This window comes from Strigops habroptila, chromosome 10, assembly GCF_004027225.2.
Source record: "Strigops habroptila isolate Jane chromosome 10, bStrHab1.2.pri, whole genome shotgun sequence".
In the NCBI taxonomy this organism is placed as follows: domain Eukaryota; kingdom Metazoa; phylum Chordata; class Aves; order Psittaciformes; family Psittacidae; genus Strigops; species Strigops habroptila.
This window is the reverse complement of record NC_046359.1, coordinates 34,624,152-34,649,066: the sequence shown is the minus strand read 5'-3', so window position 1 is coordinate 34,649,066 and position 24,915 is coordinate 34,624,152. Positions and strand designations below refer to the sequence as shown.

The following is a 24,915-nucleotide window of genomic DNA, read 5'->3' as shown; positions in this document are numbered from 1 at the left end:
TATGGAAAGCTTCAGTATTGGCAAAGGTGAAATGTGTTTATAAAACTTCCCCAAGAAAGATTATTGTGTATTAGCTCAGAAGTGAACTATTTCCTGCCAAAGTTCTCATCCTGTCTGAGAGGTTTTAGCTTTCTCCCTTTTGTTTGTTTGTTTCCTTTTCCTTTTTCCTCTATTCTTGTCCACAGACTGTATTTAAGTTGTAAGTCATAGCTCTGGTGGCTACAGACTTCGAGGGTTCTTGGGTCTATAATGTAAAATGGGTCACAAGGAGCAACCTAAGACTGTCCAACTCTGGTGTTTATTGTGAAATTGCTGGGTTGCCAAAAATTATTATGTACTGCTTTAAGTCACTTGACTATTACCATAGTTAGTGTCTGATGAGTTATTGTGCTTTTTATCTTGGATATTTATTCTTCAGTCAGAGGAAATTTTGCCTTCACTCAGCTTCCACAAAAATTTCATTGTGTCATTATGTGTCCTAGGAAGCTATTGAGAAACAATCCTTTTTTAAGGCTGTAAAGAGGATTAAAAAGGGAGATGTGAAGAAAGGATTTGAAGAATCTGATCACATTTTGGAAGGTGAGAATAAGCATTAAGGCTTCTTTTAAAATAGGGTAATTTTTGACAAACGAGGTGAAGCATCATCCTCCTTTTTATGCATATGATACTGAACTCATGTAAGTAAGGCTTGCAGGGCTAAATTGATTTCATATTAAGTTTCAAATAACTGTTTGTATACAAATAGCTTGTGAAAGATTTAGTTTCAGTTTCAAACAAACTTTGATGCTCCCAGCTGTGCCGCTGTAAACACTCTCTTCCCATGTAAGGACACATCTTCCTAAGCAAATAGTCTACAAAGTGAGTTTTTTTTCTTCTCTGAAACTTACTCATGTAGGAGCTTTTCCTTGTCCAGGCATAGTGTGGTCTGAATCTTATAGACAGTCAGTTTCCTTTAATCTGGTACCACTGTATCTTATGAAAATGAGACATACATGTGTCTGAAAACCTAATCCACCAATGTTGGTGGCTGTAGGAATCATGAAGACCTTGCCACTGCCCTGTAATGCTTTCTCAACATTGATCGTTGGTTTGTCTGTGAGGATGGGGGTTTTGTTGGTGTACTTCTTGGTTTCATTCCATTGGAGTCTGCCAGGTTGTAGAGACATGGGTAAATGTAGCAGTTATCAACAACTGTTGAAAACCTCTATGAGTTAGGAGGGGAGAGTGCCAGAGTTGTGATCTGGAATACTCTGTCAGACCCCTGCCATTGCTTGGTGTATATATCACTGATCAATAGCTCCTAAGAGGAAGACCTTTGGAGAGCTACGTATTTATCAATAAGAGGGTGATGTACCCCCCTTACAGGTCCAAGAGGGAAGTTAAATTAGTTACAGACACAAAGCCTGGTGTGAAGGGAGTATTCTTGAAGATCATAGAGAAGCATCCCCCCTTACATCCCCATGGGGGAAAGAGGGAGTTATTTAACTGAAACACTCATTTCCAGCTCTGTCACTTGTTGTATTTTGGTATGCATTGCTGAGACCTTCCTCTGCAGTCAGCAATTGGTGCTGGCACTTGAAAGGTGTCATAAGCTATTGTTAACTGTTTCTTACAGTGTACTATACCATACAAAATGAAAACGCTGTGCCAGGCAAGGCAGAAATTGTTCTGAGCTAGAAGAATAGGTTATTTAAAAGGCTGCAATATAGTGTGAATGCCAGGCCAACCCCCTCGTGGAGACAAGAGAAGGGACCCTGCTGTGTACCGGAGTAGGTGTTGTCTCACACAAATGTGCATTTCTCACTGATGTACCTAATGAAGGCAGCTATTTTGTTGCCGCTGAATTGAATAAAAGGGAGAGAGGAACAGCACTTTGAGAACTGCTCTGAATATTAATTTTCGTGGCAGCTGAATAGACCAGGGTCATGGCTGAGAAAGGAGGTTGATTCTGACATTTATAGTGTGTAACATGACTGGAAATTGTACCCTCAGCACTACCAGGTAAAATGTCCTGGGAAAGAGCCACATGCAGTAACAGAGAGTTGATTCACAGTTAGATCATCTTAACGCATTTTGGACTTCTATTTTTGTTCTCCTGTTTCAAAGTCTGTAACCTTGGATTTGACCTGCTCTGCTAGTTGACTTATTTTTATCCTTCATCTCAGAGGTGTTACCAGGGCAGTCTGAAAGGCACTGAACGCTGCATCCTAAGGGATGCTGGGTCAATGGCTTGGTGTGCAAGCTTATTTCTGAAACACCAGTCACTTGTTTTGGACTGAAGATTTCTAGGAAGTGTGTGTGTGATGTCTTGTTGGGGTTTCTTTTTTTTTCCTCTTTGCTTTTTTAATGTCAAACCAACAGTTTCAGTTTTAGAGTTTGGGATATCCAAACTCTAAAACTGCGTAGTGCAAAGGGTTGTCATTTAACACATGCCTAAATCTTGCAGGCAGCACATGATGGGAGACAACTTATAACACCAGAGACACCCTATCTGTGGGGCATTTCTTTCCATTTTCTAGGAGAGATGTACATTGGTGGGCAGGAGCATTTCTATCTGGAAACTCATGCTACTCTGGCTGTGCCAAAGGGGGAAGATGGTGAGATGGAACTCTTTGTGTCGACCCAAAACCTCACGAAGACACAGGTACTGTCACATTGACCTGCTACCTAAAAGGCATTTGTTTCTCAATTTTGGACTAGATAAATGGTTTTTATAGTTGGTCCTATGTTGTCTTGAATAAAATAAACCACATGCTTAGAGTTGGGTATGGGAGCTAAAGTCCATATCCATCCTACTGATGTCCTGAATCTGCTTCAAGATGACAGATATGTTTCTGTTGGCAGCACATCTTTGTTGCCAGGGATCAGATGCTTAACCCTTTCTGGAGAGGGTGCCAGCTGCTTAGTAGGCATGGCTGTTGAATGGCATGTCAGGAAGAGAGGTGGTGTAAATGCTGACTATATGTACCAACTCTGCCATCTTGTGAGATAGGCTACTGGCACTATGGGGTGGCATTGGCCTGTCTACTGACTCACCAAGACTGTCCAAAGGTTTCATAATAGAGTGAGGAGAATGGGCAGAGTGGTATGGTCATCAAACCCCGTGCTAAATGAGACCTATGTCTTAGGCAACCTCATCTCATGTCAGTTTCTTCTTGAATTGGGTGCTGTCTGCTGAGGCACTGTGTGCCTTCCCACCTCAGGGATGAAATACTGGGCTTATTGGTTCCAATTGCATCAAATCTAATTGCAGGACCAATAGGACCTGCAGTATAACAGAGTATTTGCACTGTTGCAGTGGTTGCAGAAAGGCAGTGTGTTAGTATCTAGTTCTTAACACCAGCTCAGCTCCGTTTATGTCCTGCTGTTCTGTTGTTCTTTAGGAGTTTGCCGCTAATGCATTGGGAGTCCCTTCAAATCGTATTGTGGTGCGAGTGAAAAGAATGGGAGGAGGATTTGGAGGAAAAGAGACAAGGAATACTATTTTGACAACTGCAGTGGCTGTTGCAGCCTTCAAGTAAGTTTGGGTGTGGGGAACAGGGCTTTTTCCTTTCAGACTGTGCCAGCCTGCCTCTTTCTGGAGCACTATTTGGACTGGAGCATATCAAGATTCTTCATGTCTTGTTACTGTACAGCTTATAGCAAGCCTAGGACTTCCCAAATGAAGTGTCTAATGGGCTCTTAGCTGGTAAGAAAAATTGAGCCTGCTCAGAGGGGTGAAGCTTATGTGGGAATATCAGCGTTTAATAGGAAACAGGGAAAACCCCCTTACTGTGATGTTCCTTTGGAGCTCTCTGAAAACTCTTATATCTCAAATTATCTGCCTCTCCACTTCACCCCAGACCCTTTCAAAATCCAGCACTAGCCATACTTATTGTTTTGTCTAACAGAGGTATGAGAGTCTCTTCCTTGCTTAAAACTCTAATACACCAGCCTTGCACTGCTGTTTTTCTGCTCTTCTGCGAACTCTCTCTTTGGATTTTTCCCTAGGAAGGGTGGCGGGCCATTGAACAGAAATCCATACTTGTCAAACCTCTAAAAGCTCAGGGAATGAACCTAGACTCTAACCACTTTTGAAGCATAGATTGGAAATGTGCTTCTGGTTTCTGGAGTTTTGATATTTGCACATACTGCAAGTTTCTGTGGATCTGAGTGAATGTAGCCTCAGAGATGGCATTTGTGCACAGTGTGTAACATAGCCCTTCCCAATGCTGCCCTTGGAGGTGAGGATGCACCCTGCTGGCTATGCTAGATGGATCTTGCAATGCAGCAGCAATTTGATAAAATACCTTTAGAAGAAAACAGCCAAAAAGAAGCTCCTGTGCTTAAATAGCTTTATTTTTCCTATTTTGAGCAAACCATGGGCTTTCTCTAGTTAATCAGTGATACATGTGCATTTTTTACTTTCCTTTGTCTCTGCAAGACATATCACTGTCTTATCTTCCAGAGGTTATGAGATAATATCTATGGCATTCCTTGGACATTTTTACAACCTGAAGATAGGCACTGGAAAGAATTGTTAGAAAATGAAGAGCAACTCCTCTTAGCGTTATTATATAGTTCATATGGCATTCTCACTTGCGAAGCCAAGAGTGCCTTGAGAAATAGTCTAGAAGACAGTGATTGCTCAGTTATTAGTATCTGTCTCTGTAAGAAACTATCCTTCTTTTTAATGTAAGAGTCTCTGCAAGAGTTTTCACGAACATGTCCCAGCTTCTAAGATTTGGGGATTTTTTTGCTTTTTTACCCAATCTTGCCATTTTCTTGAGAGGAAGATCTATGAACCGAGCAGTTTACCCTTAACTCCCCATTGCCACTCCAGAAAGACAATGCTCAGCAAAAAGAGGAGAGTCTTGCTCTGTAGGAACTGTATTGTGTGTTTCAGGCTTTGCCTGATAAATATATCCTTTAACAGAACTGGCCGCCCAGTAAGGTGCATGCTGGACCGAGATGAGGACATGCTGATAAGTGGTGGGAGACATCCCTTCCTGGGCAGGTACAAGGTATGCATATATATGAAATGAATGCATGGTGTCCCGGTGTTATCACCTGAAACATCAGACTAGTAAGATACTGCGGAAAAAAAATGCTGCTCTGGCTGTTTCACTGCTGATCTCCCTGCTGGAAATGGATCAGGTCAGCTGGGTTATAACATTTGCCTGTTGAAGTCCTACAGACATTCATTTGGCTCAGATTGTTCACTTCGTATGATCTTAGCATCAACACTTCCCTCTTCCTTGCAACCAAGACTTTGCCCCTGTTGACAATCACATTGCTCTTAGATGCTTCCCCATTTGTTTAGAGTATGGTACTACTGTTTGTTTTGTTAACTTCCTTTCCTCTTCAGTCCCCATCCAAATGCTTTTCAAAGCAAAAGCCTGATAAAAAAGGTGTGGCTGTGACAAGTGGCCACCACTTATTTTAGAAGAGTTCTCTGGAGCAAGATTAAGATGCATAAGTGGACCCTTTACTGGGCAGCTTCCTGAGTTGCTGCCTGTGCTGCAGCAGAGGACAGTCAGCCTTTTGCCTGTGTGAGGTCCATTCAGTTTGTGGAGGGAAGCACAAAACAGAACATTGTGTAGAAAATCAATTACTGAGGAGACTCTCTTGACAGGTTGGCTTCATGAAGAACGGGAAAGTCAAGAGTCTGGAGGTGTCATACTACAGCAATGCGGGCAACTCTGTAGACCTCTCTTATGGTGTAAGTAAAACTTTCTGATGGCTTCAGAGAGTTATTGTCTGCAGCCCTGCTTGTACATCCTGCTCTCTGACATGACTGAAAGCAGTTCTTGATGGGTTTTTGCAGCTTTTACACCTGCTCTTTGAGCCAACTGACCTGCCTTGGCATGTGCCACATAATTCTTATTGATGCTGAAATAACTTGGATAAGGCAAAAGGGTCAAGAAGATTTGTTTTACATTACAGAGGGCTGTGGTGGGTAACTTGTTGCACAACGCAAGATGACTGATAGTTCCACAGCTTTGGGGAAAGCTTGTTCTTTGGAATAAGAAACATCCAAGTCAACAGGCTGCTCAGGGCAGAGTGCCTAAATCAACAAACTTGTTAAGGACTGGCTAAAACTAACATTAGCTTCACAAGCACTAAGGACAGGAATGGGGCTGAGTTCTGAGTTTGTCTTTAAGATTTTTTTTCTGCTGATGAGTAAAAAAATCTCTCCTTTTTTTGTCACATGACTAACCAACCAAATAGTCTAGTGTCAGTCATGTTTATTCTAGCTCCCTTTCTTCCTTTCTGGTTCTTCCAGATGGGTAATGGTATTTAGTAGCAGTTTGGCTCAGCACAAGACGAGGGCCAACAAAGGAATTTGAAGCTCAATCTGTCCCACGCTCATAAGTGTCAGCAACAGAGAAGTTTGCTTATTGTCCTGTCCTTCAGGAGGATACCACTAGCCACTCCATTGCAAATGGGACAGAGTACTGCTTGCACCTCAGTGCTCATCCAGCTGTGTTGACTGCAGAACTGCAGGGTGCAAGAGAAGGTGCCAGTTGCTGTACATTAGCTTCAGAGCTTTCCAGCCTGGCTTAGACAGCTAGTGAGAAGTCTGACATGCGATTCATGTAACATATGTACACCCTCATTCCTTCTCTTCACCAGGTTATGGACAGAGCCCTGTTACATTTGGATAACTGCTACAACATCCCCAATGTCAGCAGCATGGGCATTATTTGCAAGACCAACTTGTCTTCCAACACAGCCTTCCGTGGCTTTGGAGGGCCTCAAGGAATGATGATTGCTGAGTGCTGGATGAGTGACATTGCTCGGAAGTGTGGCCTGCCACCTGAGGAGGTACAGATCCACTGACACATTTCAGAGTGGTGAGGCCTTTGAACAAGCTCTGAGAAATTGACAAACCACAGAAGTTTATTAAGCATAAGAGCTTTCCCTTCATTTTTGCTAAGCACTTAGCAGGATGTCAGACTTCCTGTATGCCAGCCACATTATACCATGGGCTTATCTTCTGCTTCATTACATTCCCTCAGCAGCCTCAATTGTGGAACACCCGCTTTAAGGAAGATACATTTTCAAATGCCCAAAGGCACTAGGTACTTTAACTTACTAACAACGTGCTTAAGCCCCAATCTCTCTTGAGAATTTCCAGCTTTAATGTCTTAGTCCCCATTTCCCCATAAACAGATATATTCTGTTAATTTTATTGTAATGTAGAGTGAGCAGAGGACTAAAACTAGGAACCAACATGCTTTTGATGTTTTCCGTTAGGAAAACCTAATCTGAAGCATGAAAATTGACATGTCCTTTATGTGTCTCTTTGGGAAGGTGCGGAAGCTCAATCTTTATAATGAAGGAGACCTGACTCATTTTAACCAAAAGCTGGAGGGATTTACTCTACGAAGGTGCTGGGATGAATGTTTGTCAAGCTCTAGCTATCATGCCAGGAAGAAACTAATTGAAGAATTCAACAAGTAGGTGTTCTGGAGCTGACTCGTTACCTGTTGCCTATCACCTGTTGAAGTTCTCTTAGCAGCTTGAGTGATATGAAGTCAGACCTTGTATTTATAGAGTGACTTTAAAAATGTCTCTTTCTGAAACTCCTTTATGCTCACTATGAAAGAAACTTCTTAAGCTTGTAGCTTAAATAAGACAGTATTTGACCTACCATAACCTGATATTGCAAGTGAAATGTAGCAAAGCAGAGGACGTCTGTTAAGCCCCGCTAGGCTTTTCAAATGGCTATTAAGGCATTTTGTTCAGGCTTTCCACTGCCTTACAGTCTTTTTTTAGGTGGCAGGTTAGTAACTGATTAGTTAATAGTCCAGACAATTGCTTCTATAGTGCCTGGGGGAGCATCTTCAGTTCAGATTTCTTCTGCTAGAACCCATAAACAAAGCCAATCTTTCATAAAAACTACTGATTAACTCAGTCTATACTGCATTCAGGTGCTTTATTTCTGCTTTGATCCCTAAGCTGTCAGAGGGAACCATAGCGTTGAGTTGCAATGAAAGCCTCATGAGTATACAAATAACGTTCTTTCCCTGCAGGCAGAATCGCTGGAAAAAGAGAGGGATGTGCATCATTCCTACCAAATTTGGCATCAGTTTCACTATCCCATTTCTGAACCAGGTCTGTAAGTGTCATTCATCTTTTCAGTAGAGAAGCTAGATTTACGCTGCCTCCCCCAGGCCCTCGTCCATTTGTACCAAACTGGAGCTTTTCAGAGTAGTAGTAGATTAGTCAAGAAAGAGCATACATTTTGCAAACCAAAATGAGCAACAGTTACCAGTTTATAGTGACCAAAAGACACCATGGTGCAGCTATGTTTCCATGGTATTGTGTTATGTTAATTTCCCTGCCTATTCCCTCTTCCTCAATAGTCAAAACACTGTTCCTGTGTTTGACCTGACTTGATAGACTCTCAGTGGTGTTAGCAAGTTCAGGTGAAGGGTGCATCTCTTTTTCACAGGGACAGGTTAGGGTTACTTCATTGCTTTCTAAGCTGAAAATACTGACTGAGGTTTGTTGTGTCACTGGAACTGCTAGTGAGTTGGTGAGACTAACCCAAACTGACTTCAAGTGTAAACTAGTAGCTTTAATTACACCGATAAAAACATTGGTCTAGTTCCAAATCAATTCTCTCTGTAGTTTGTAACTGAAACACTGCTAAGTACTTCACTAGTTCATTTATGATGACTCTTGGATTACTGTTCCTTTTATAGGCTGGAGCTCTGGTCCATGTGTATACAGATGGCTCTGTGTTACTTACACACGGGGGTACTGAGATGGGTCAAGGACTTCACACCAAAATGATTCAGGTAATAATGAGTTTGGACTTAACCAAATGAGACATCTTTATAGGAAAATTACACTCAGTCTACAGTATTGCCTCAGACAGCTTTCTGCTTCCTCTATGTGCGTGCATAGGGTAGCAAACCATGACTAATTCCTCTTCATTGTTTCAGCAGCAGTGCTAGATTTCCAGAGTATTATCACAATCGAGTATGAGAATTAGGTGGTTCATCATCTGAACTGTTTATTATGTAGATAATGCAGGTTATGCTTAAAATCTAGCTTCTCTAGCAATTTCATTTCTTCCCATAAAACTACAGTTTACATATATTTTATGCAAAAATTAGTTGTATTGCAAACATACTTATCTGCATGTACTAATACCTTTGTAGTTAAAAAGGCCTAAGAGAGCAATATTGCTTTGGCAGGGAAAGGAAAGGGGAATCTAATAGGGCTCTTTATCGTCTGATTCTTACAACTGTTGAGAGAAGAATTTAGTCTCACAGGAGTGAATTGAATGTGTCTCATTGTGGCAAAAGTGCACGTGTATATGCTCACACACATTCATTCCGGGAAGGACAAACTTAATGTTCTGGCTAGTGCTCAGACACCGAATCACCTGAGGCTTCAAGGAAAATGAGGTTTAGGACAGAAGAGGGTAGAGGTTGCAGTGCTAGCAGTGTAAGCAATGAACGATAATGCTCATGTATAAGAAGAGCTGTTTACCCATTGTTTACCTTTCCTTTTCAGGTTGCTAGCAGGTCACTGGGAATCCCCACCTCCAAAATTTACATCAGTGAGACCAGCACAAACACTGTCCCAAATACTTCCCCGACAGCCGCATCCGTCAGTGCAGACATCAATGGGATGGCTGTTCATGTATGGAAACTGAGTTATTTGAACTAGTGGGTTATAACCTAGGACTGCAGAACATGAAAGTTTGATGTGTATTTATCTGTTGCTTAAGGAAAACATAACCATTAAAAGGCAATTCCAGGCTAAGGATATCTCATAACTTCTTTACCTGCTAAAAGTATCAGCAGTATTAGGTGATGAATTGTTGTTTGAAACTCTCCTTCAGTCCTTTTGTAGTTCTAAAATTGAGTGTTTGTGATTACTCAAATGAACAGAAGAAAACATCCATTTAAATAGCTGGCTTCTTAGTAATTAATGCAGCCTTATCTATAACAAATACGTTGTGCTGCAAATATTGGTAACAGATGGTTTGTGGGCTGTGCTCCAGAATCAAAGACCTCTAAATGTTGATACACTCAGAGCAAACATCTTTCTATAGCAATGGCATGGTCATGATTGTCTCTGACATGCTGGAGTTACCAATGCATATATTTGCAGGATATGTGACTTTTCCATTGAAAAGAGGAATTTAGTACTGATCATTCTCAGGTTTAAAGAAAAGGGGAAGTGTAACCTGTAAAGTAAAATAATCAGGTTGTTTTTATTCTCTACACAGCTTGTCTGGGTGTGTTGAATTTTGGCAAGAATATTATACGTTTTTTCAGTGTTATAGGATCATATGCTAAGATGTCCTGCTATGACTTGGTACAGATAAAGTTACTGTATAAATGCATGGACTTCTGATATTTTGTGTCATGGTCCTAAATATTCTGCGCTGAATTTGGGATTCCCTTCTATCAGCATAGTCAATCTGCTTTAAAGTCTTTTTCAGTCAATGTTTCTTCCTACATAGCAAGGTATCTGTTAGTGAACTTTGTTCTTTTTTATGATAGGCCTAAATCCTAAAGGCAATATTGATTTAACCAGAAAGTCCTTTGAAACTCTTATAAGGCTCTTCATGCTATAAGCTGACTTTTGAAATCTTAAAGTATTGCTTCTCTCTCTTTGTTTCTAGAATGCATGTCAGACTATCTTAAAAAGACTTGAGCCGATCAAACAGTCTAATCCCAAAGGATCCTGGGAAGACTGGGTAAGCTGCTTGTGTCTGTCACGAGACAAATGGGCATTGTCAGAGGTTGTTTTAGTTGGCAAACCCTGTATGCAGGTATATCCTCCAGCCTTCTGCTAGCACAGATTTGTGCAAAGACAGTGAGAGAGAAACCTGGCAAGGGAAGTAACCAACACTTGCAAGAGGTCATCCCCAAAACATCAGTTATGACTTTAATACTGAGTTTTCTCCAGATCCTGGTGCCTGCCCATGACAAATTTGACCAAATAGAAATCTTGAGTGGTTACATATATCTTTCTAGTCAGGCTACAGTCTCGGATGGGAAGAAACCTTATTTATAATGAAGGGATTCTATGACAAAGATGACTTTTTGTGAGCTACTATTCACCTCCTGTAGTGTTCCTTAGCTGCAATACCTCTGTACCCTCAATAGTAAGCAATTGGTGTGCTGTAAGGCTCTCAGGCCATTTTCAGATCCAAGCTCTTCTCTTCAAGAGAGGAGCTCTGACTTTGTGGTTTGCAAGCCAGAGTAGGATTTTCCCTGGCCTCGTTGAAGTCAAGACGACTGTCAGTTTAACCTTTGTCTCTGAGGTTGAAAGTCTAACCTGTAGCTGCGAGCTGCACAAACAAGAGCAAGTCTCATCCCTCTGCCGGTGGGCAAGTTCTGCCCTTGGTAGCTGCTGACAGGGCTATTTGGGGAAGCAGCTGTGTCATGATGTTTTCCTTAGCACTGCTGGTGCTGGGTAGCATGAAAGCTGTGTGTCACTGGATACCTTCTATTCATGCTCTCCTGGAAATGTGTTTGGGGTAGCTGTTTTGCAGTGGTTGGACAATTACTGTTTTCAAACTCTTGTTCACTTTGCCAGATTAAGGCCGCCTATGAGAACTGCGTTAGCCTGTCAGCAACGGGGTTTTATAGGTGAGTGAATATTCACACTGTAGAGGCACAGCTTTTACTTGGTTGGGAAATTCTGGGGGGACTTAGAGCCCCTATCCCTCTGGCTCTGCTCTAACTTGGGACTGCATTCACTTTCCTACCTAGAAATATTAAGCTGAGGTTAACGCTTTCCTGGCTGTAGAGAATCTGTTCCTGATGGAGCACAGCTCTTGAGGCCAAGTTCAAATCTCATGTAAATCTGAAGTAGATCTAACTTCATTCTGGGTGACCTAGGTTTGAGGAGGCATAAATGAAATCAGAGCTTTGCCTGGGGCTCTGTTCTGTGTCAGCCTTGTGACGTAGTTTTGCACTAGAACCATCATGCAGGGGGAAAAGTGGGCAGGGGTTGTCCTTGAGGACAAAGCTGCTTATGGCAATTGGCTGGAGCAGTATCCTGTCTGTTGTGGCATGAGCAGATACCTGTGTTTCCAATTTCATTCTCCCACTTTAAACTGTTGCTGGTTCCTGTGCAGTTCTGAAATGAGGCACTTTTCTTAGCTTTGCTGCTGAAGGAAACCAGAGATCCATCATCTTTGAGGCAGAGGGGTTAACATAAAACACAGTGTTGGAGAGCCTATTTAGGACTAAAATACAATATGAGCTCATTTCTGTTGCATCTCTGAAATGTGTTTTTCTTTTAACCAAGTAACTGTTAGTATTTTAATAATCCAGTTTTCAGATAAAGTATAAGTTGCCAGATACAAAGTTTGCCATGAACTGGGTTTAAAATCACTTCTTGACTTAATCCAGATTCTGGTTCAACTTGATTATGCTCTGAAATTTGATGACCTCCAAGAAATGTTCAATTGCACTCTAAAAGCAGAAGATTTGCTACTGGCTTGGTAGGAATGAATTCATAATGGTCTTCACAAGCCCTGAGATTCATGGGAAAATAATGATGGCTAAAAGAGTTTGATAGTTTCAGTCACGTTTTGGAATACAGAGCAGCTTTAGCAGATCTCTTCTTTACACTTTTCATTTCTGCATGGGCTTGACAGAAGGGTTGAAACAAAAGTGAATAAGGGTTTTATACATTGCAATGTGCTTGCATTCATTTTGACTGTTCATAGAATGAAATGTGGTTTTGTTTTTCTTGGTATCAAGAATTCCTGACCTTGGCTACAACTTTGAGAAGAACGAAGGGAAACCATTCTGCTACTTCAGTTATGGCGTTGCTTGCTCTGAGGTTGAGATAGATTGCCTGACAGGTGACCACAAGGTGAGGGGGTCAGCAGTGAAATAGCCCTCTGTGTTTAGGTGAAGGAAACATTCACAGGGAGTTAGAACAAATACTGGGTGTCAGCCTGTTCCTAGCTCTGCCATTGGTCTGGTGTGACCTTCAGTGAATTTCTTAACTCCTCTGTTCCACAGTGCAACAATCCGTAAAGTATAATAAACCAATAATTATCTACCCTGTGGGGATATTAGGAGGCTTAATAAATGATTGCAAAAGTTACTGGATTTGCTTAAGTAAGAGATAGCAGCACTGTGTTAGCACAAAAAGAACAGAAACATACTGGAATTGAGTTAATCATTAAAAATAGCACTGAAGACTTTTAGAAAGAAAGAAAAGAGAAGAGAGTATTTCATCAGAATCTGACCTGGTTGGTTATGCTCAGGTGCAGAGCACTGACGCGAGCAGCTTGGAATGAATATCAACTGGGTCCATGGATCTCGGGGGAAAACCTCAGTGAGTTCCTTTAGTTTACCTTAGGGATGAACCTCAGATTAAAAGTCACTTGAGCTGAGACAGGTGGTTGAACACTGGCCGAGTGTGGGTAGTGGTTGGATACATTACTCCTCCTCATAAAAGACCAGAGGGTACCAGTAGCAATGTTCTGTGCTGATTTATTCTTTATTTCTGCCTTTCAGAACATTCGCACAGACATTGTTATGGATGTTGGTACCAGTCTGAACCCAGCCATAGATATAGGACAGGTAAGTGAAATAGCATTGCTATTTCTACCATGTTAAAGTGCCCACACTACTCTCAGGCTTTTCTAGATAGACCATTATCCCTTTCCAGGTTGTGCCTTTGCAAACAGGGCATTTTAAACTTGGGTATCCAGTGAGGCATATTTAGCTATGAAAACCAGTTTGACCTATACTCAACTATGCCACAGGCACAGAATTATGTAGGGAAATACCCTTTTGGGTTTTTTTTTTTTTGCCTCAGACATTAAGACTACAGGATATTCTCCAGTTAGCACCACACTGATGCTTGTCAGCATCTGCCTTGCCTAAGGAATGAATCTAATAGAAAATACTAATATGATGGAATAACCTCATCCCAGGCTTAGTTTCTGCAGTGTGGCATGTGAGACTAAATCCCACACTCCTATCTGTCAACGTCAAGTCACACTTACTTCAGTGAAAATTCTTCTGTGGCTAAAGAGGTTCTGTCCTCCAGCTACTGCTGTGTGGGGATCTCAGTAGGAAGCTGTACCAGCCACTTAGCTTGCAAATTCCTTGGGCAAGGACAGGCTTACTTCCACATTTTGTGCAGGAGTAATCACAATGGTACCTCTCAGCAAATAAAGGTAATAAACACACGGTTGTTTGATATACCAAGAGATGAAATGTTAGATATTTGCATGTGCTCATCTAGCTATCTTAGCTCCCTTGGTAACTCTAGATGTCGATGTAGTGTAATTCCTGCTGCTATAGTTAAAATGAAACTTCTTTGAAAGTAACATTTTTCCTGAAAGAGATTTTTTTGGAAGTGGCCAAGGGGAGAAGGAGCTTTTCCATCTTCACAGCCTGTCGGTTTGGGTATAAAGAGATGGGCTATACAGAGCCTGTCAAAGACATCTCAGTTTCCTGTGTCCTTCCAGGAACTGCTGCAGAGGATCTGGGGGCACAGGAGAGAAAGGATATTGTATTGCGGGAACATAAGTACAGAGAGCTGGGTTAATGAGTGTGTGTGCCAGATCTTTAGACTGCTCTGCCTGTCAGATGTCTCTGTGCGCACAGAGAGCAGAGCTGCTTCATGTCAGGTTGCTCAAGCACATCCTCCTCTCACAGCTGCTTAACCCCTTTCTTTTTTCCCTCCTAAAATTCACAGTAGTCTTTAGTATTTGAATGGATATGGGAGTGTTTTTGCAGGTGTCTGTGCTGGTCACCTGAGAATATGCAGTACTTAGGAAAGCATTTATACTGAAATAGAAAGCGTAAAATAATTTATCTTCAGGTATGTCATCTTCAGTCCTTTTAGTCGTCTTGTTCTTTGAATTATCAGCAAGTACAACTCATTCAGTGTTAAACTGCCTGTGAAAGAATCAATGTTTTGGCATTGATTTTCTTCTTTTCCCTTGCTTCATCAGAAAATTCCTGTCCTGCATTTGCAGCATATCTGTTCGTGTGTATTTGTAAATTGCTTCACCTGCCAGGGCAACGCAGCCACATCTTTATGAGAACACAGGGATTGTGAAAAGATGCCAAGCCGTACTCAGCAGAAGGGACAAGGCTTTAGGGATGAAAAGTGGGAAATTAGTCAGGAGGAGAGGGCTGGAAACTCTGGTAGAAATCATCACTGTTTGTTCCCGTGCAGGGAAAAACAGCAACAAAAAATATGTAACCTTGTTTGGATGTGTTTGTAGATAGAAGGAGCATTTGTCCAAGGCCTTGGGCTCTTCACCATGGAGGAGCTGCGCTATTCTCCTGAAGGAAACTTGTACACTCGAGGGCCTGGGATGTACAAAATCCCAGCATTCGGAGACATCCCAACGGAATTCTATGTGTCTCTTCTCCGTGACTGTCCAAACAGCAAGGCAGTTTATTCGTCCAAGGTATACCTGTGAGATCTGCAGGCTTCTTCCTGCTCTATAACGCCGTGATGCTGGGTGTGATGAAGTAATGATGCATTGTGTGTAAATAGTTTGACTTGCTATGCTGGCTGTATTCAGGGGTCAGGATGTTTTCTTATTCCTTACCAGAGATATGCATATTATCCTTTATAGTTAGGATGAACTGAAATAACCTGCACATTGCCACCCTGATTGTCCATTAGAGAGAACTGAAGTGGCTTTGCTGCTGTAACAGAGGCTGCAGCCTCCCCCTGCATGTCAGCTCCCTGGTTGCTCTTCCCCAGCAGCAGAGCCACCGCTGCAGATAACATTTCCAGCAGTGTAATTTCCTTGTCTGATAGACCAAGATCTTGTGTCTGAGTTTTCATGTGTTGTTTCTTTACTGTTTCACAGTGCTCATGACACCCTTAAAGGTCCATTGTTAATCCATGTGTCTTTCAGCTGTTTCCACTGCAGTCAGTGCTGTTCTCTGCAGTTAGCACAGAGTGGGGATGGATGTGCAGCATCAATGAATTTGTTTTACTTATGGTTCAACAGAGCATTTAGAGGCCACCTAACATCCTTATCTGTATATTTCTGGCCTGCCTCCTTAGAGATTCCCATTTCCCCGCCATCCACAGGAACATCTTCATCAATGAGAAGTTCTTGGGTGATCAGTGGTGATGGCAGAATTAAGAGAAAAGAGGCTGGCAGGGACCTCAGTACTAGATAATACTTGTGTAATCCCTGAGCAGGGCATTCCTGCTGGTTTGCAAGGACCTCCAGTGATGGAGCATCATGGTCTCTGCCCAGAAAACTCACCACTGACTTATCTGAATTCCCTTTGCTGCAATTTTAGCACCATCCAAAAAGTTGTGGGAATGGGTTAGTCCCTTTTTTCTTCCTAACAGCCTTGCTGTGCCAGAAAGCTTGTGTTTTCCTACTGTCTCTTCTTTAAATGGACCGAGAGTTGTTTTAGCTCAGTCTTACCTCGCTGATATCATGTGGCAGACTGGAGGCTGTTTTAGCTTCATGTTTCCCCACTGGTTACATCTGGAAGGCAAGGGGCTGTTTTGGCTTGGCCTTTCCTTCCTGTTCACACCTGGGAGACTGAGACGTTACAAAGAAAGAATGAGGAATGCGAACAATTCCTGATTGTCATGTAGGGCTTGCTCGTCTTTCTTCAGCTTCATTAGTTTTTCAAGGGCCAGGACTGTTTTGGGCTACAGCCTCACTCTTGCTTGTGCTCTGTCTAGGCTGTGGGAGAGCCACCTCTGTTCCTGTCTGCCTCGGTGTTCTATGCCATTAAAGATGCCATTTACTCAGCAAGGAAGGACTCTGGTGTGACTGAAGCGTTCAGGCTGGACAGCCCTGCCACCCCAGAGAGGATCCGCAATGCTTGTGTGGACACCTTCACCAAAATGGTAACAGCTTCTGGTTCCACAGTCTGCTCCGCAGCCAGCCTAACCCCACGTGATGTGTGCTGGTCACAGTGGCCCAGGTCTGGGATTAGGGCAAGATGAGGAGGCTGTGGCCCTGCTTAAGCAGATGGGGTTTATTTCATGGGTGTTATCCTTCATTTAACATGCCACCAAATGAGACACCAATCCACAGAGCAGCATTGCTAGGGCTCCTATTGCAGGAAGGGTTGCCATACAGTATCAGTGAAGTTGCAGTTCATCCCTTCATCCTCCAAGTGCTGTCTGTAGAACAAAGGCACTGACTTATTGCCCTGGTGCTCCTGACTATCTTCTCTTAGGGGATCACTACCACTAACACATCTTGCAGGTCCACTCTGTGATTTAGTGGAGTCCCTCAGGGACGGAGGGAGAGGAAAGTTACTGAAAATGCTCACTTCTCAGTGTTATGACCACAGGACTCTCCTTAGAGGCTGTGGGCTTGATCTGAATGAGTGCAGGAGTTAACCCTGTCACTGTTTCTTCATGGGCTCCTCCTCTGTTACGTGTTGTGACAGGGCTGCACAGGAGTTGGTCCCTGCACAGAGTCCTGCTGATTCCAGTGTAGCTCAGAAAACACAGCTGTCTGTCCATGTGGCCATCCTCCAGGCTTTTGCCAGCTTGAACCCCTTTGTGGTTAACAGCAAAACCTAGATATCTTGGTCCTTCTCACCTGCATCACTGCCTGGGAGAAGGACTTGGAAATGGTTTTGAGAACTTATACAAACTGTTGACCATGAGCCCTTCAGCTAGAGCCAGACATGGCTTCTAACAAGAGTGCCATGAGACAGACATCTCTCTGTTTTGAAGGACTAGGGTATGAGCTCAGATCTTCAGTGGTACAAAGTCACCCACCTCAAAAGGAGCATAGTGGGGCACACCAAACCCAGGCCAGGACCTTCATTTGTTGCTAACTTTATTTGGTTTCTCTTTACAGTGCCCTTCTGCTGAGCCAGGGACCTTTAAGCCATGGTCTGTGCGTGTGTAAAAGGGAAGCTTGAGGAGCAAACTCTCCTCATGAAACTACGCTGACACCAGAGGCACCACAAGGCAGTAGAACTATAATGGGAAAAATAAATCTGTGTTCATGCGGCTCATCTACTGATTCATGGAGCTTTCACATGTAATTGTCCAGTCATTGCTTTCTCTAGCAGAAGGAATTAGTGCCAGATTATAGCTGTGATGTAAATGCAAATGAAGAGTAAGTGGGAGCTGATGTTATCCAGATGTTATTGAAAAATCTTACAGGTTTCATTTCAAACTGCTGTAAGGATGGGAGACATGCTTATTACCAGCCAATGTGAAATAGCAGGGTAGTTGTTTCTTCTTTTTCTATTATAGGGAAAAGATGGATCACCTTGTAATGCTGTGCCAAGAAGAACTTAAATGCATTAAACCCAGACAAACAGTCCTCTAGCTGAGATAGGGAAGGTATGAGAGGCACTGAGGGCTGGACCCTGTTGTGTCCCTTCTGCACACAAAGATGTACATTGGAGGAAGATGAGGAGTTTTGATGTAAGCTAATGAAGATGGTCTTGCCTATCTAACAAAAGTGGTTCATAGGAAAACCCTAAAATGTGACCAATAGCTGATTTATCCTAAGTTAAATAACTATTGCTTTGTCTGCTCTGGGACTTTAATGAATTAGTTCACATGCTACTTTGTCTTCTCTGATTAAAGATAAAAACTAGAGCTATACCAAGAAGACTTGCAGCAAGATGCTGCTTCATTCGCACAGCCTTTTCCCACACCACACCTCCACGTCTTTCCCCATCCTTTAAATAGGAAAGGACATCAGAGACCTTGGAGTAACAGAGAAACTCATTGTTGTTCCCAGGGCAGTTTATACCGGCCCGGGAAAGGGAGAGGAAGGAGGACTGACACAGCCGGGGATTAGCTGGCTCTGGGTGCCCTCTAGGGTCAGTCCCTTGCTGTCATGCTATTGCCTTGCCTTCTTTTCCAGACAACTCTTGGTTTTGCTGAATGTAAGAGAATGAGAATGTTTTGCTACAGGGACTGCTTGTCTGAAAAATGTGCTGTGTGATGACCTCGTGTCTTCTGGGTTGAATGCATTTTTCATGTTGGATTTAACGCTGAGCATCCCTCTTCACAGGTTTTGTCACTTAGATTTAACACTGTAGCATCATGTTATCTCTAGGTGATGTCAGCCATGTACTGTACCTGCTCATCATGTGCAAACTCTTATCTGTTTCTCTGGCCCATAGCTTTATAAAGATGTCCTTTTTCAACCTTTGCACTCCTAGGGCCATCCAAAACATATGGTGCAAGAGGATGTAGCTCCTTTGCCTTATACAAAATCTTGCTCACATTCAAACTGCTTAAAACTGGCCTCCATCTTAGGATTTAATGTATGCACAGTTTGAAATATGTTCTTTTTAAGCACTCCAGGGTATATAGCTTGGAAATGTGCAGGTTTATTTCTTGGCTTAAAATATTATGGTTCTACCATCTAGAAGAAGCACATTTGTATATGTGAGCTGCAGAAAGTATTTTGTGCCTGCTGGGCTCGCTATGTAATTGTTTTGTTAATTGAAATATGATATTGGTGTTTCTTAAGCATAGAACATGTGTTAATGCAGAACACGGGGAGCTACAGGCAAAGAGTGTGATGTTGAGGAGCTTCCAGCATTGTCCCAGGGGAAAGCCACCAGTGTTCACAAGAGGCCTGCTCCCTGTGGGTGTCCTGGGACATGGTGAGATGTCACTGGCAGGATGAGTAAGTGCTCTTTGTCCCCCATGATTCTGGAGGCACCTTTTTCATCATTTCAGAAGAGGTTTGGATGTCTCATAGCCACAGTGACTTCCTGGTCAGGTGGCATTTAAATTAGATGTATCAAGTCTCTCTTTTGTTATTTGCTTTGTGTGTTAATTTGAAGTGTATTTGCCATGTTGTACATGCAGTGGTCAGAGCAGGCTAGCTCAGTGCAGACCTTAGCCTGTGGAGCCATTTTTGCTGCATCACCAGTGAGCCACTGTTTCCCAGGCACCAGTTCTTGCCCTCAAGCTCACTGCAGCTCAGGGCCCTCTTATTACCCTTCCACAGCCACTAGCTGGTGCAAGGAGGAAACCCTTTCCTTTTGGGGTGCACTGGAATTGAATGTAAATGATATCAAATATGGGGGGGAGGGGAGGGGTGAAGAATAGTATAAAATCAGGGTTGTAAAGTAATTACAGAAACTGGGTTTGAGGATGTAAGAAAAAGGGAAGCTTGGAGGCTAATAGGAATTTACAGAGAGATCATCATGATGCCTGTGGTGAGACAGGCACCCTAAGGAACATGAAACTGAGATTTTCATTTCACCTCTCAGTGTCTTAACATTTCATACATTGGTTTCCTATGGAACTAAGTGCCAGGCACCTTAGGGAAGGAGGGCTGGCAGGAATAATGTGGGCTGCACTACAAAGCTGCCTGAGATCAGCTCTCCTGTTGTGGGTGCATAGCACTGCCCTCTGCTAGGTGTTGCATCAGATCTTGTTACACACATCTCCCTGCATGGGATTTCGGCTTGCAATTGCTGAAAGGAAGGCTACTTATGAAGAGAAGAATGTTCCCAGTGAAATACAGTATGGATGCATGACTAATGTGACAGTCCTTCCAGAACTGTATCCTCAAAAGAGGAACTATGCCACCTTACCAGACTGTACACTATTACGCACAATAGGGGCACTTAAGTAGTAATTGCTGTACCTGAGTAGTTTGTGTGAGGGTGGAAGGAGGCCATTTGATCTGATGTCTAAACATTATTAATCACATGTCCCTTGATGAGAGAGAGAAGCCAAGTTTTCAGTAGCTATTTTAGGTCAATTCTAATCAACAGCTTCCACTATTGTTCTTTAATGAGCATTGCCAAGTCCGTGTCTTTGTCACATGAATGTATGTGGAATTCTCTGTCACAACACTGCAAAATAAAGCTGAATATTATTCTGGAAACGACTACGCTATGGTAAAAACCTGTCACAATCTGAAAGCTGGGCAACTTCAGCTCATCCTTGGTGTTTGGGAAGGATGGACCCTTCCTAGAGGCAGGTCAGCTCAGTGACCAAGGCTGGGAGAGGAGGGCTGGTTGCCATGTCCTTGTCTCATGGCTAGCGAGTAGAGCTGAAAGCTAGGCTTGGCCCATTCAAGTCAGCCCTGCAAAGAGGGAACCTCACTCAAAACTTGCGAATGGAGCATCATGTGTTCTCAGGGCCCTCTTGAGCCTAAACATGCAGGAGATGTTAAGGTCATAAAACAGGAACAGGTCACACAGCACGGATAAATCCAAATGATGGGCTGCGCCTGTCCTTCCCAGAGCAGGGTTGGGAACATCAGCAGTGGCTCCCCAAGAGAGTGTGCAATGCTGTGTCATCTCACCTACTTGTGCAGAGTAGACACACTCCACTTGATGTGTTCCTTTGGGAGTGTTTCGTATATCTGCATGGTGAGATTTGTCCCACAGAAGCCACTGCCAAACCTCTTAGCCCAAAAAGGAGCCCAGAATATGAAATGGCAGTGCAGGCAGAGCATTTGGCTGTGGTTTGCAGGAGGTCCAACCCAGCCCACAATGGTAGGCTTGCGGAGAGTTGTTCAATCCCATCACAGTTCAGTTCATGCAGTTTTCCAAATCCCAGTGCCATGTGTTTCCCTAGTGCCTGCTCTTGCCACATTGAAACACAATTCAGCCACATGAAGAGCCTTGATAGCCTGTCCCTGGCGGTGGTCCATCTCCGCTCTCTGCTGTGCCTTTTGGAGCGGTGACATGGACAAGCGTGCTGCATGCAGCTCTGGAGCAAAGGTCTGCCTGTGACCCAGACGGTATCTCAAAGCACTTCCATTTGGATTAAATCTCTCCAAACCATTCCCTCCAGCCGGGATATTTCTACCAGGTCTCTGGGGTGCTGCGGAGGTCTGACAGAAAGCTGCTGGAGAACGGGAAAGCAGCAAGGTCCCAGCGGTAGAAACGAGACAGTTGCTTCTTCTGTTGGAGGGACAGCTCGCTGAACATCTGCTCTGATAACCAGCTGTAGGTCCACTGCACTTGGCTGTCGGTGAACTCGGGGAGGAGGTTGTCCACAGGCAGCCCAGCCCTCTGCAGCAGATAAGCCAGCTCCTGCCTGAGGAAGCCAAACATCACCACGTAGTCGTACTGGACAAGGCAGGGCTGGCAGATGCTAACAAGTGGTTTCCAAGCCATGCTGGCATTGCGTGGTCCACTGTCTAGAACGTCCTGAACAAAGCTGCTGAAGGAAGGGCTGCTGCCCGTGCCTTGCATGAACGTGGAGATCAGCCTGTGGAAAGGGTCCCTGACAAACAACACTTTGGTGTAGGACCCTAACATGGCCTCTATCTCTGTCAGGTTGAACTTGCTCAGCTGTCCCTCCCGAGTGTGATACCAAGGGTAGGGAAGCGGCACTGGGAGCGTCACATTTTCCTTCTCCAGCTTTTCCAGAAGCTGCTGCCATTCCTCCGTCCCTGTCGATGGCACTTGGCAGTAGAGGAGGTCCAGCTTGGTGCTGACCCTCAAGCTTGAGAGCAGGCAGGCTCTGTCCTCCGGGCTCCTTGGCAGTGTGGTCACTTTACCCGGTTGGCTGCAGAAAGCTTTTAGTCTCTTCTTCCTGAGCTGCTGGACATGAAGGAAGGTGTCCAGGGTCAAAGTGAAGCCCTCCTCCACCCTGGGGGCCAGGTCACCTGGGAAACACCATTTGAAGATGGAGGGTGAGTAAAGCTCGTAGTGGACCTTTGCCCTGAGCTGGCACCCCAGTACGGGATGCTGTGGCAGGTCCTTTTCCAGTTACTGCGGTATGGAAAGGATGTAGCCTGAGCAAAGAAGATGGGTAGAGAAAGGGAGACCAGCCCTGCGTGGTAAAGAGCTCGTTATTGCCAGGAAATGGGTTTCTGTCCCTGTGAACGTGGGGGATTTTGGACACACAGACCCCTCTTTCCCCAAACCACTGTGTCTGAGCACTGACCTGGCCTGTAGCAGTGTGCCACAGACCCCCTTCTGCACTAAATTGGAGCTTTTGCCTGTACCTCCTCACTTTCAATTGAGCTTAACTGAGGTAAGTTTACCAAAATGAGTCAGAAATATTCTGGAAGGCTGAGTAGTAGTAAATTGCTTCTGTTAATTAGCTAACATCAGCTATAAAATATATGTGAAAGCAAGAGATTATTCTTAATGGCTCAGGGCGATTTAGGGATCCAAACAAACCTCTTGCATCACTTCCACATGTAAATTCTTTCTACTGTAGATAAAAAGGCAAAAGCAAATAAAAAGCAAAAAGCAAACAGAAGCCAGAAGAAAACAAAGCCAATATAAAAGGCAAAAGCAAATATAAAGCCTCTATTGCAGTTGGTTTAATTTCTCAAATTCCAGCTTTGCTTTTTACTCGTTATCTTCTTGGGTTTGATGTGAAGAGGCCAGAGTGGGTTTGAATGCAGAGGATGAATACCTGCCTTGCTGCTTTATTCGTTTATAGCAGCAGCACATCTGCCTCATCTGCTCAGCACAGGCATTTGGCAGCCCTGGGGAGATGGTCCCAGGTCCTTGGGAAGTTAATTATTTCCCACTGATTTGTGGAGTTCACCACACAGGGAACAGAAACACAGTTAAAAATAGGAAAAGGACTCCAGGAACCCAGGAAGAAACACAGCAGTGCCTGGAGCTATCCTGGGCTGCTCTCTAACTGCCCAGCCCCACACCAACAGATCTAATGATGACTTTGCCCAGGACTGGAGGGGAAGAGCAGGCTGGGCAGAGCCTTGATCGACATGTGTGGGGCATCCCTGCCCATGGCAGGGGGTTGGAACTAGATGATCTTAAGGTCCTTTCCAACACAAACCATTCTGCGATTTTTTTTAGGCAAGAGAGGCATTAAGCACTGATTTCCCTGCTCCCTTCTGCCTTCCCAACAGCATTTCACCATTCCCAGCAAAGGTTTGGGGAGCTACCTTTGGCAGTTTCCCCACCACACCTGGTATCAATGACCCCACTAAGGACATAAAGCTGCAGGGCTCACAGCAAGGGCTTTCTCTGCAGATTATCCTGCCCCAGGGGCTGTGCAAACAGTATTCTCCATGCTATAAGCTTTTGCACACCCAGAACCTCCAAAGAAATCCCCAGGCCATTTCTCCCAGGCGAAGTGCCGCCTCCATGTGGGACCACCACAGTGCCCTGGCGTTACCTCTTTCGCCCATGGCAGGGCTCTGGAGCAGCAGCCTCCAGCTGAGGAAGGCGGCGATGCCCAGGGCAGCAGAGAAGACGAGGCGGGGAAGGAAACGCATTTCTTGGGTGCTGCTGCGGTGCTGGGAGCTGAGCACGGTGCAGGCGAGCAGGCAGGGACCGGGAGAGAGGGTGCTGGGGAACCTCCTGTGTTTATTTAATAGGAAACACACCCAGAGGTGGGTTAAAGTACTGTTTGGGCAGCAGCTCTGCTTGGCTAGGAGCAGGGAAATGGCCTGAGGCACAAAAGGTGCCTCCTGCCCTATGTTTACAACGTGACCTTTTGAGGCAGAATCTGCCCTTTTATTCAACGGCTTTGCCATCCTCAGTACTCAGCCACACCAGGTGACTGTGATCCCTGTGAGAACCACCCTGCAGACCCAGGTCGGGAGAGATGTCCCCCATCCCCTGGTACACCTTGTTCTCTGCTGGCTTTGCTGCTCAGTGAAGCATTGCTTAGGGAATGCTGCTGTGGGGAGCGTTCGCTGCTGAACAAGCAAGTGGTGGGCTCTGGGTCCTGCCTCCATGGTCCTGGCGGGTCTCTTAAGGTAGAAGTAGGGGCAGGGGAGGTGGTGTGATGGAGCACATCCAGTGTTATATGTTCCAGTACAGGAGGGACTGGAAGTGCTGAACTGCTGCCTGTGCCCTTCTGGGGGGCGCTGCTTAAAATCTGTGACCTCTGTTCGTTGTGTGAGAGCAGCTGGAGACCCCAGGCAGAGCAGAGGCCCCGTTATACCGAAAAGGGGGTGCACAGCACGCAGCAAGCTGCATGTGCTGCCCCCCATCCTTCCCGAATGAGCCACAGCCTGACCAGGGAGTGTGACAACCG

General features: G+C 44.3%; 2 protein-coding genes across 4 annotated transcripts in view; one reads left to right on the top strand and one right to left on the bottom strand.

The window, feature by feature from the left end:
• XDH (xanthine dehydrogenase) overlaps positions 1-20,818 on the top strand; it is a 69,931-nt gene extending 49,113 nt beyond the window's left edge. For all 3 annotated transcript variants that reach the window (XM_030499625.1, XM_030499626.1, XM_030499624.1), the window contains exons 21-37: positions 483-579; positions 2,520-2,644; positions 3,384-3,517; positions 4,916-5,003; positions 5,615-5,701; positions 6,616-6,807; positions 7,297-7,442; positions 8,019-8,100; positions 8,694-8,789; positions 9,514-9,642; positions 10,634-10,708; positions 11,554-11,606; positions 12,729-12,843; positions 13,497-13,562; positions 15,224-15,412; positions 16,666-16,833; positions 17,804-20,818. In XM_030499625.1, coding sequence (XP_030355485.1) covers positions 483-579; positions 2,520-2,644; positions 3,384-3,517; positions 4,916-5,003; positions 5,615-5,701; positions 6,616-6,807; positions 7,297-7,442; positions 8,019-8,100; positions 8,694-8,789; positions 9,514-9,642; positions 10,634-10,708; positions 11,554-11,606; positions 12,729-12,843; positions 13,497-13,562; positions 15,224-15,412; positions 16,666-16,833; positions 17,804-17,854 — 1,893 coding nt within the window. In that variant the 3' untranslated portion in view covers positions 17,855-20,818. The remainder of the gene's footprint in view (positions 1-482; positions 580-2,519; positions 2,645-3,383; positions 3,518-4,915; positions 5,004-5,614; positions 5,702-6,615; positions 6,808-7,296; positions 7,443-8,018; positions 8,101-8,693; positions 8,790-9,513; positions 9,643-10,633; positions 10,709-11,553; positions 11,607-12,728; positions 12,844-13,496; positions 13,563-15,223; positions 15,413-16,665; positions 16,834-17,803) is intronic.
• A 325-nt stretch (positions 20,819-21,143) lies between these two features.
• Positions 21,144-24,183, bottom strand: LOC115613737 (carbohydrate sulfotransferase 9-like). The gene is made up of 2 exons (XM_030499627.2): positions 24,049-24,183; positions 21,144-22,555 (listed from the first exon to the last, which is right to left on the bottom strand). The coding sequence occupies exons 1-2, from the start codon at positions 24,146-24,148 to the stop codon at positions 21,747-21,749; spliced, it is 909 nt and encodes a 302-aa protein (XP_030355487.1). The 5' UTR covers positions 24,149-24,183; the 3' UTR covers positions 21,144-21,746.
• Positions 24,184-24,915: the final 732 nt, after the last annotated feature.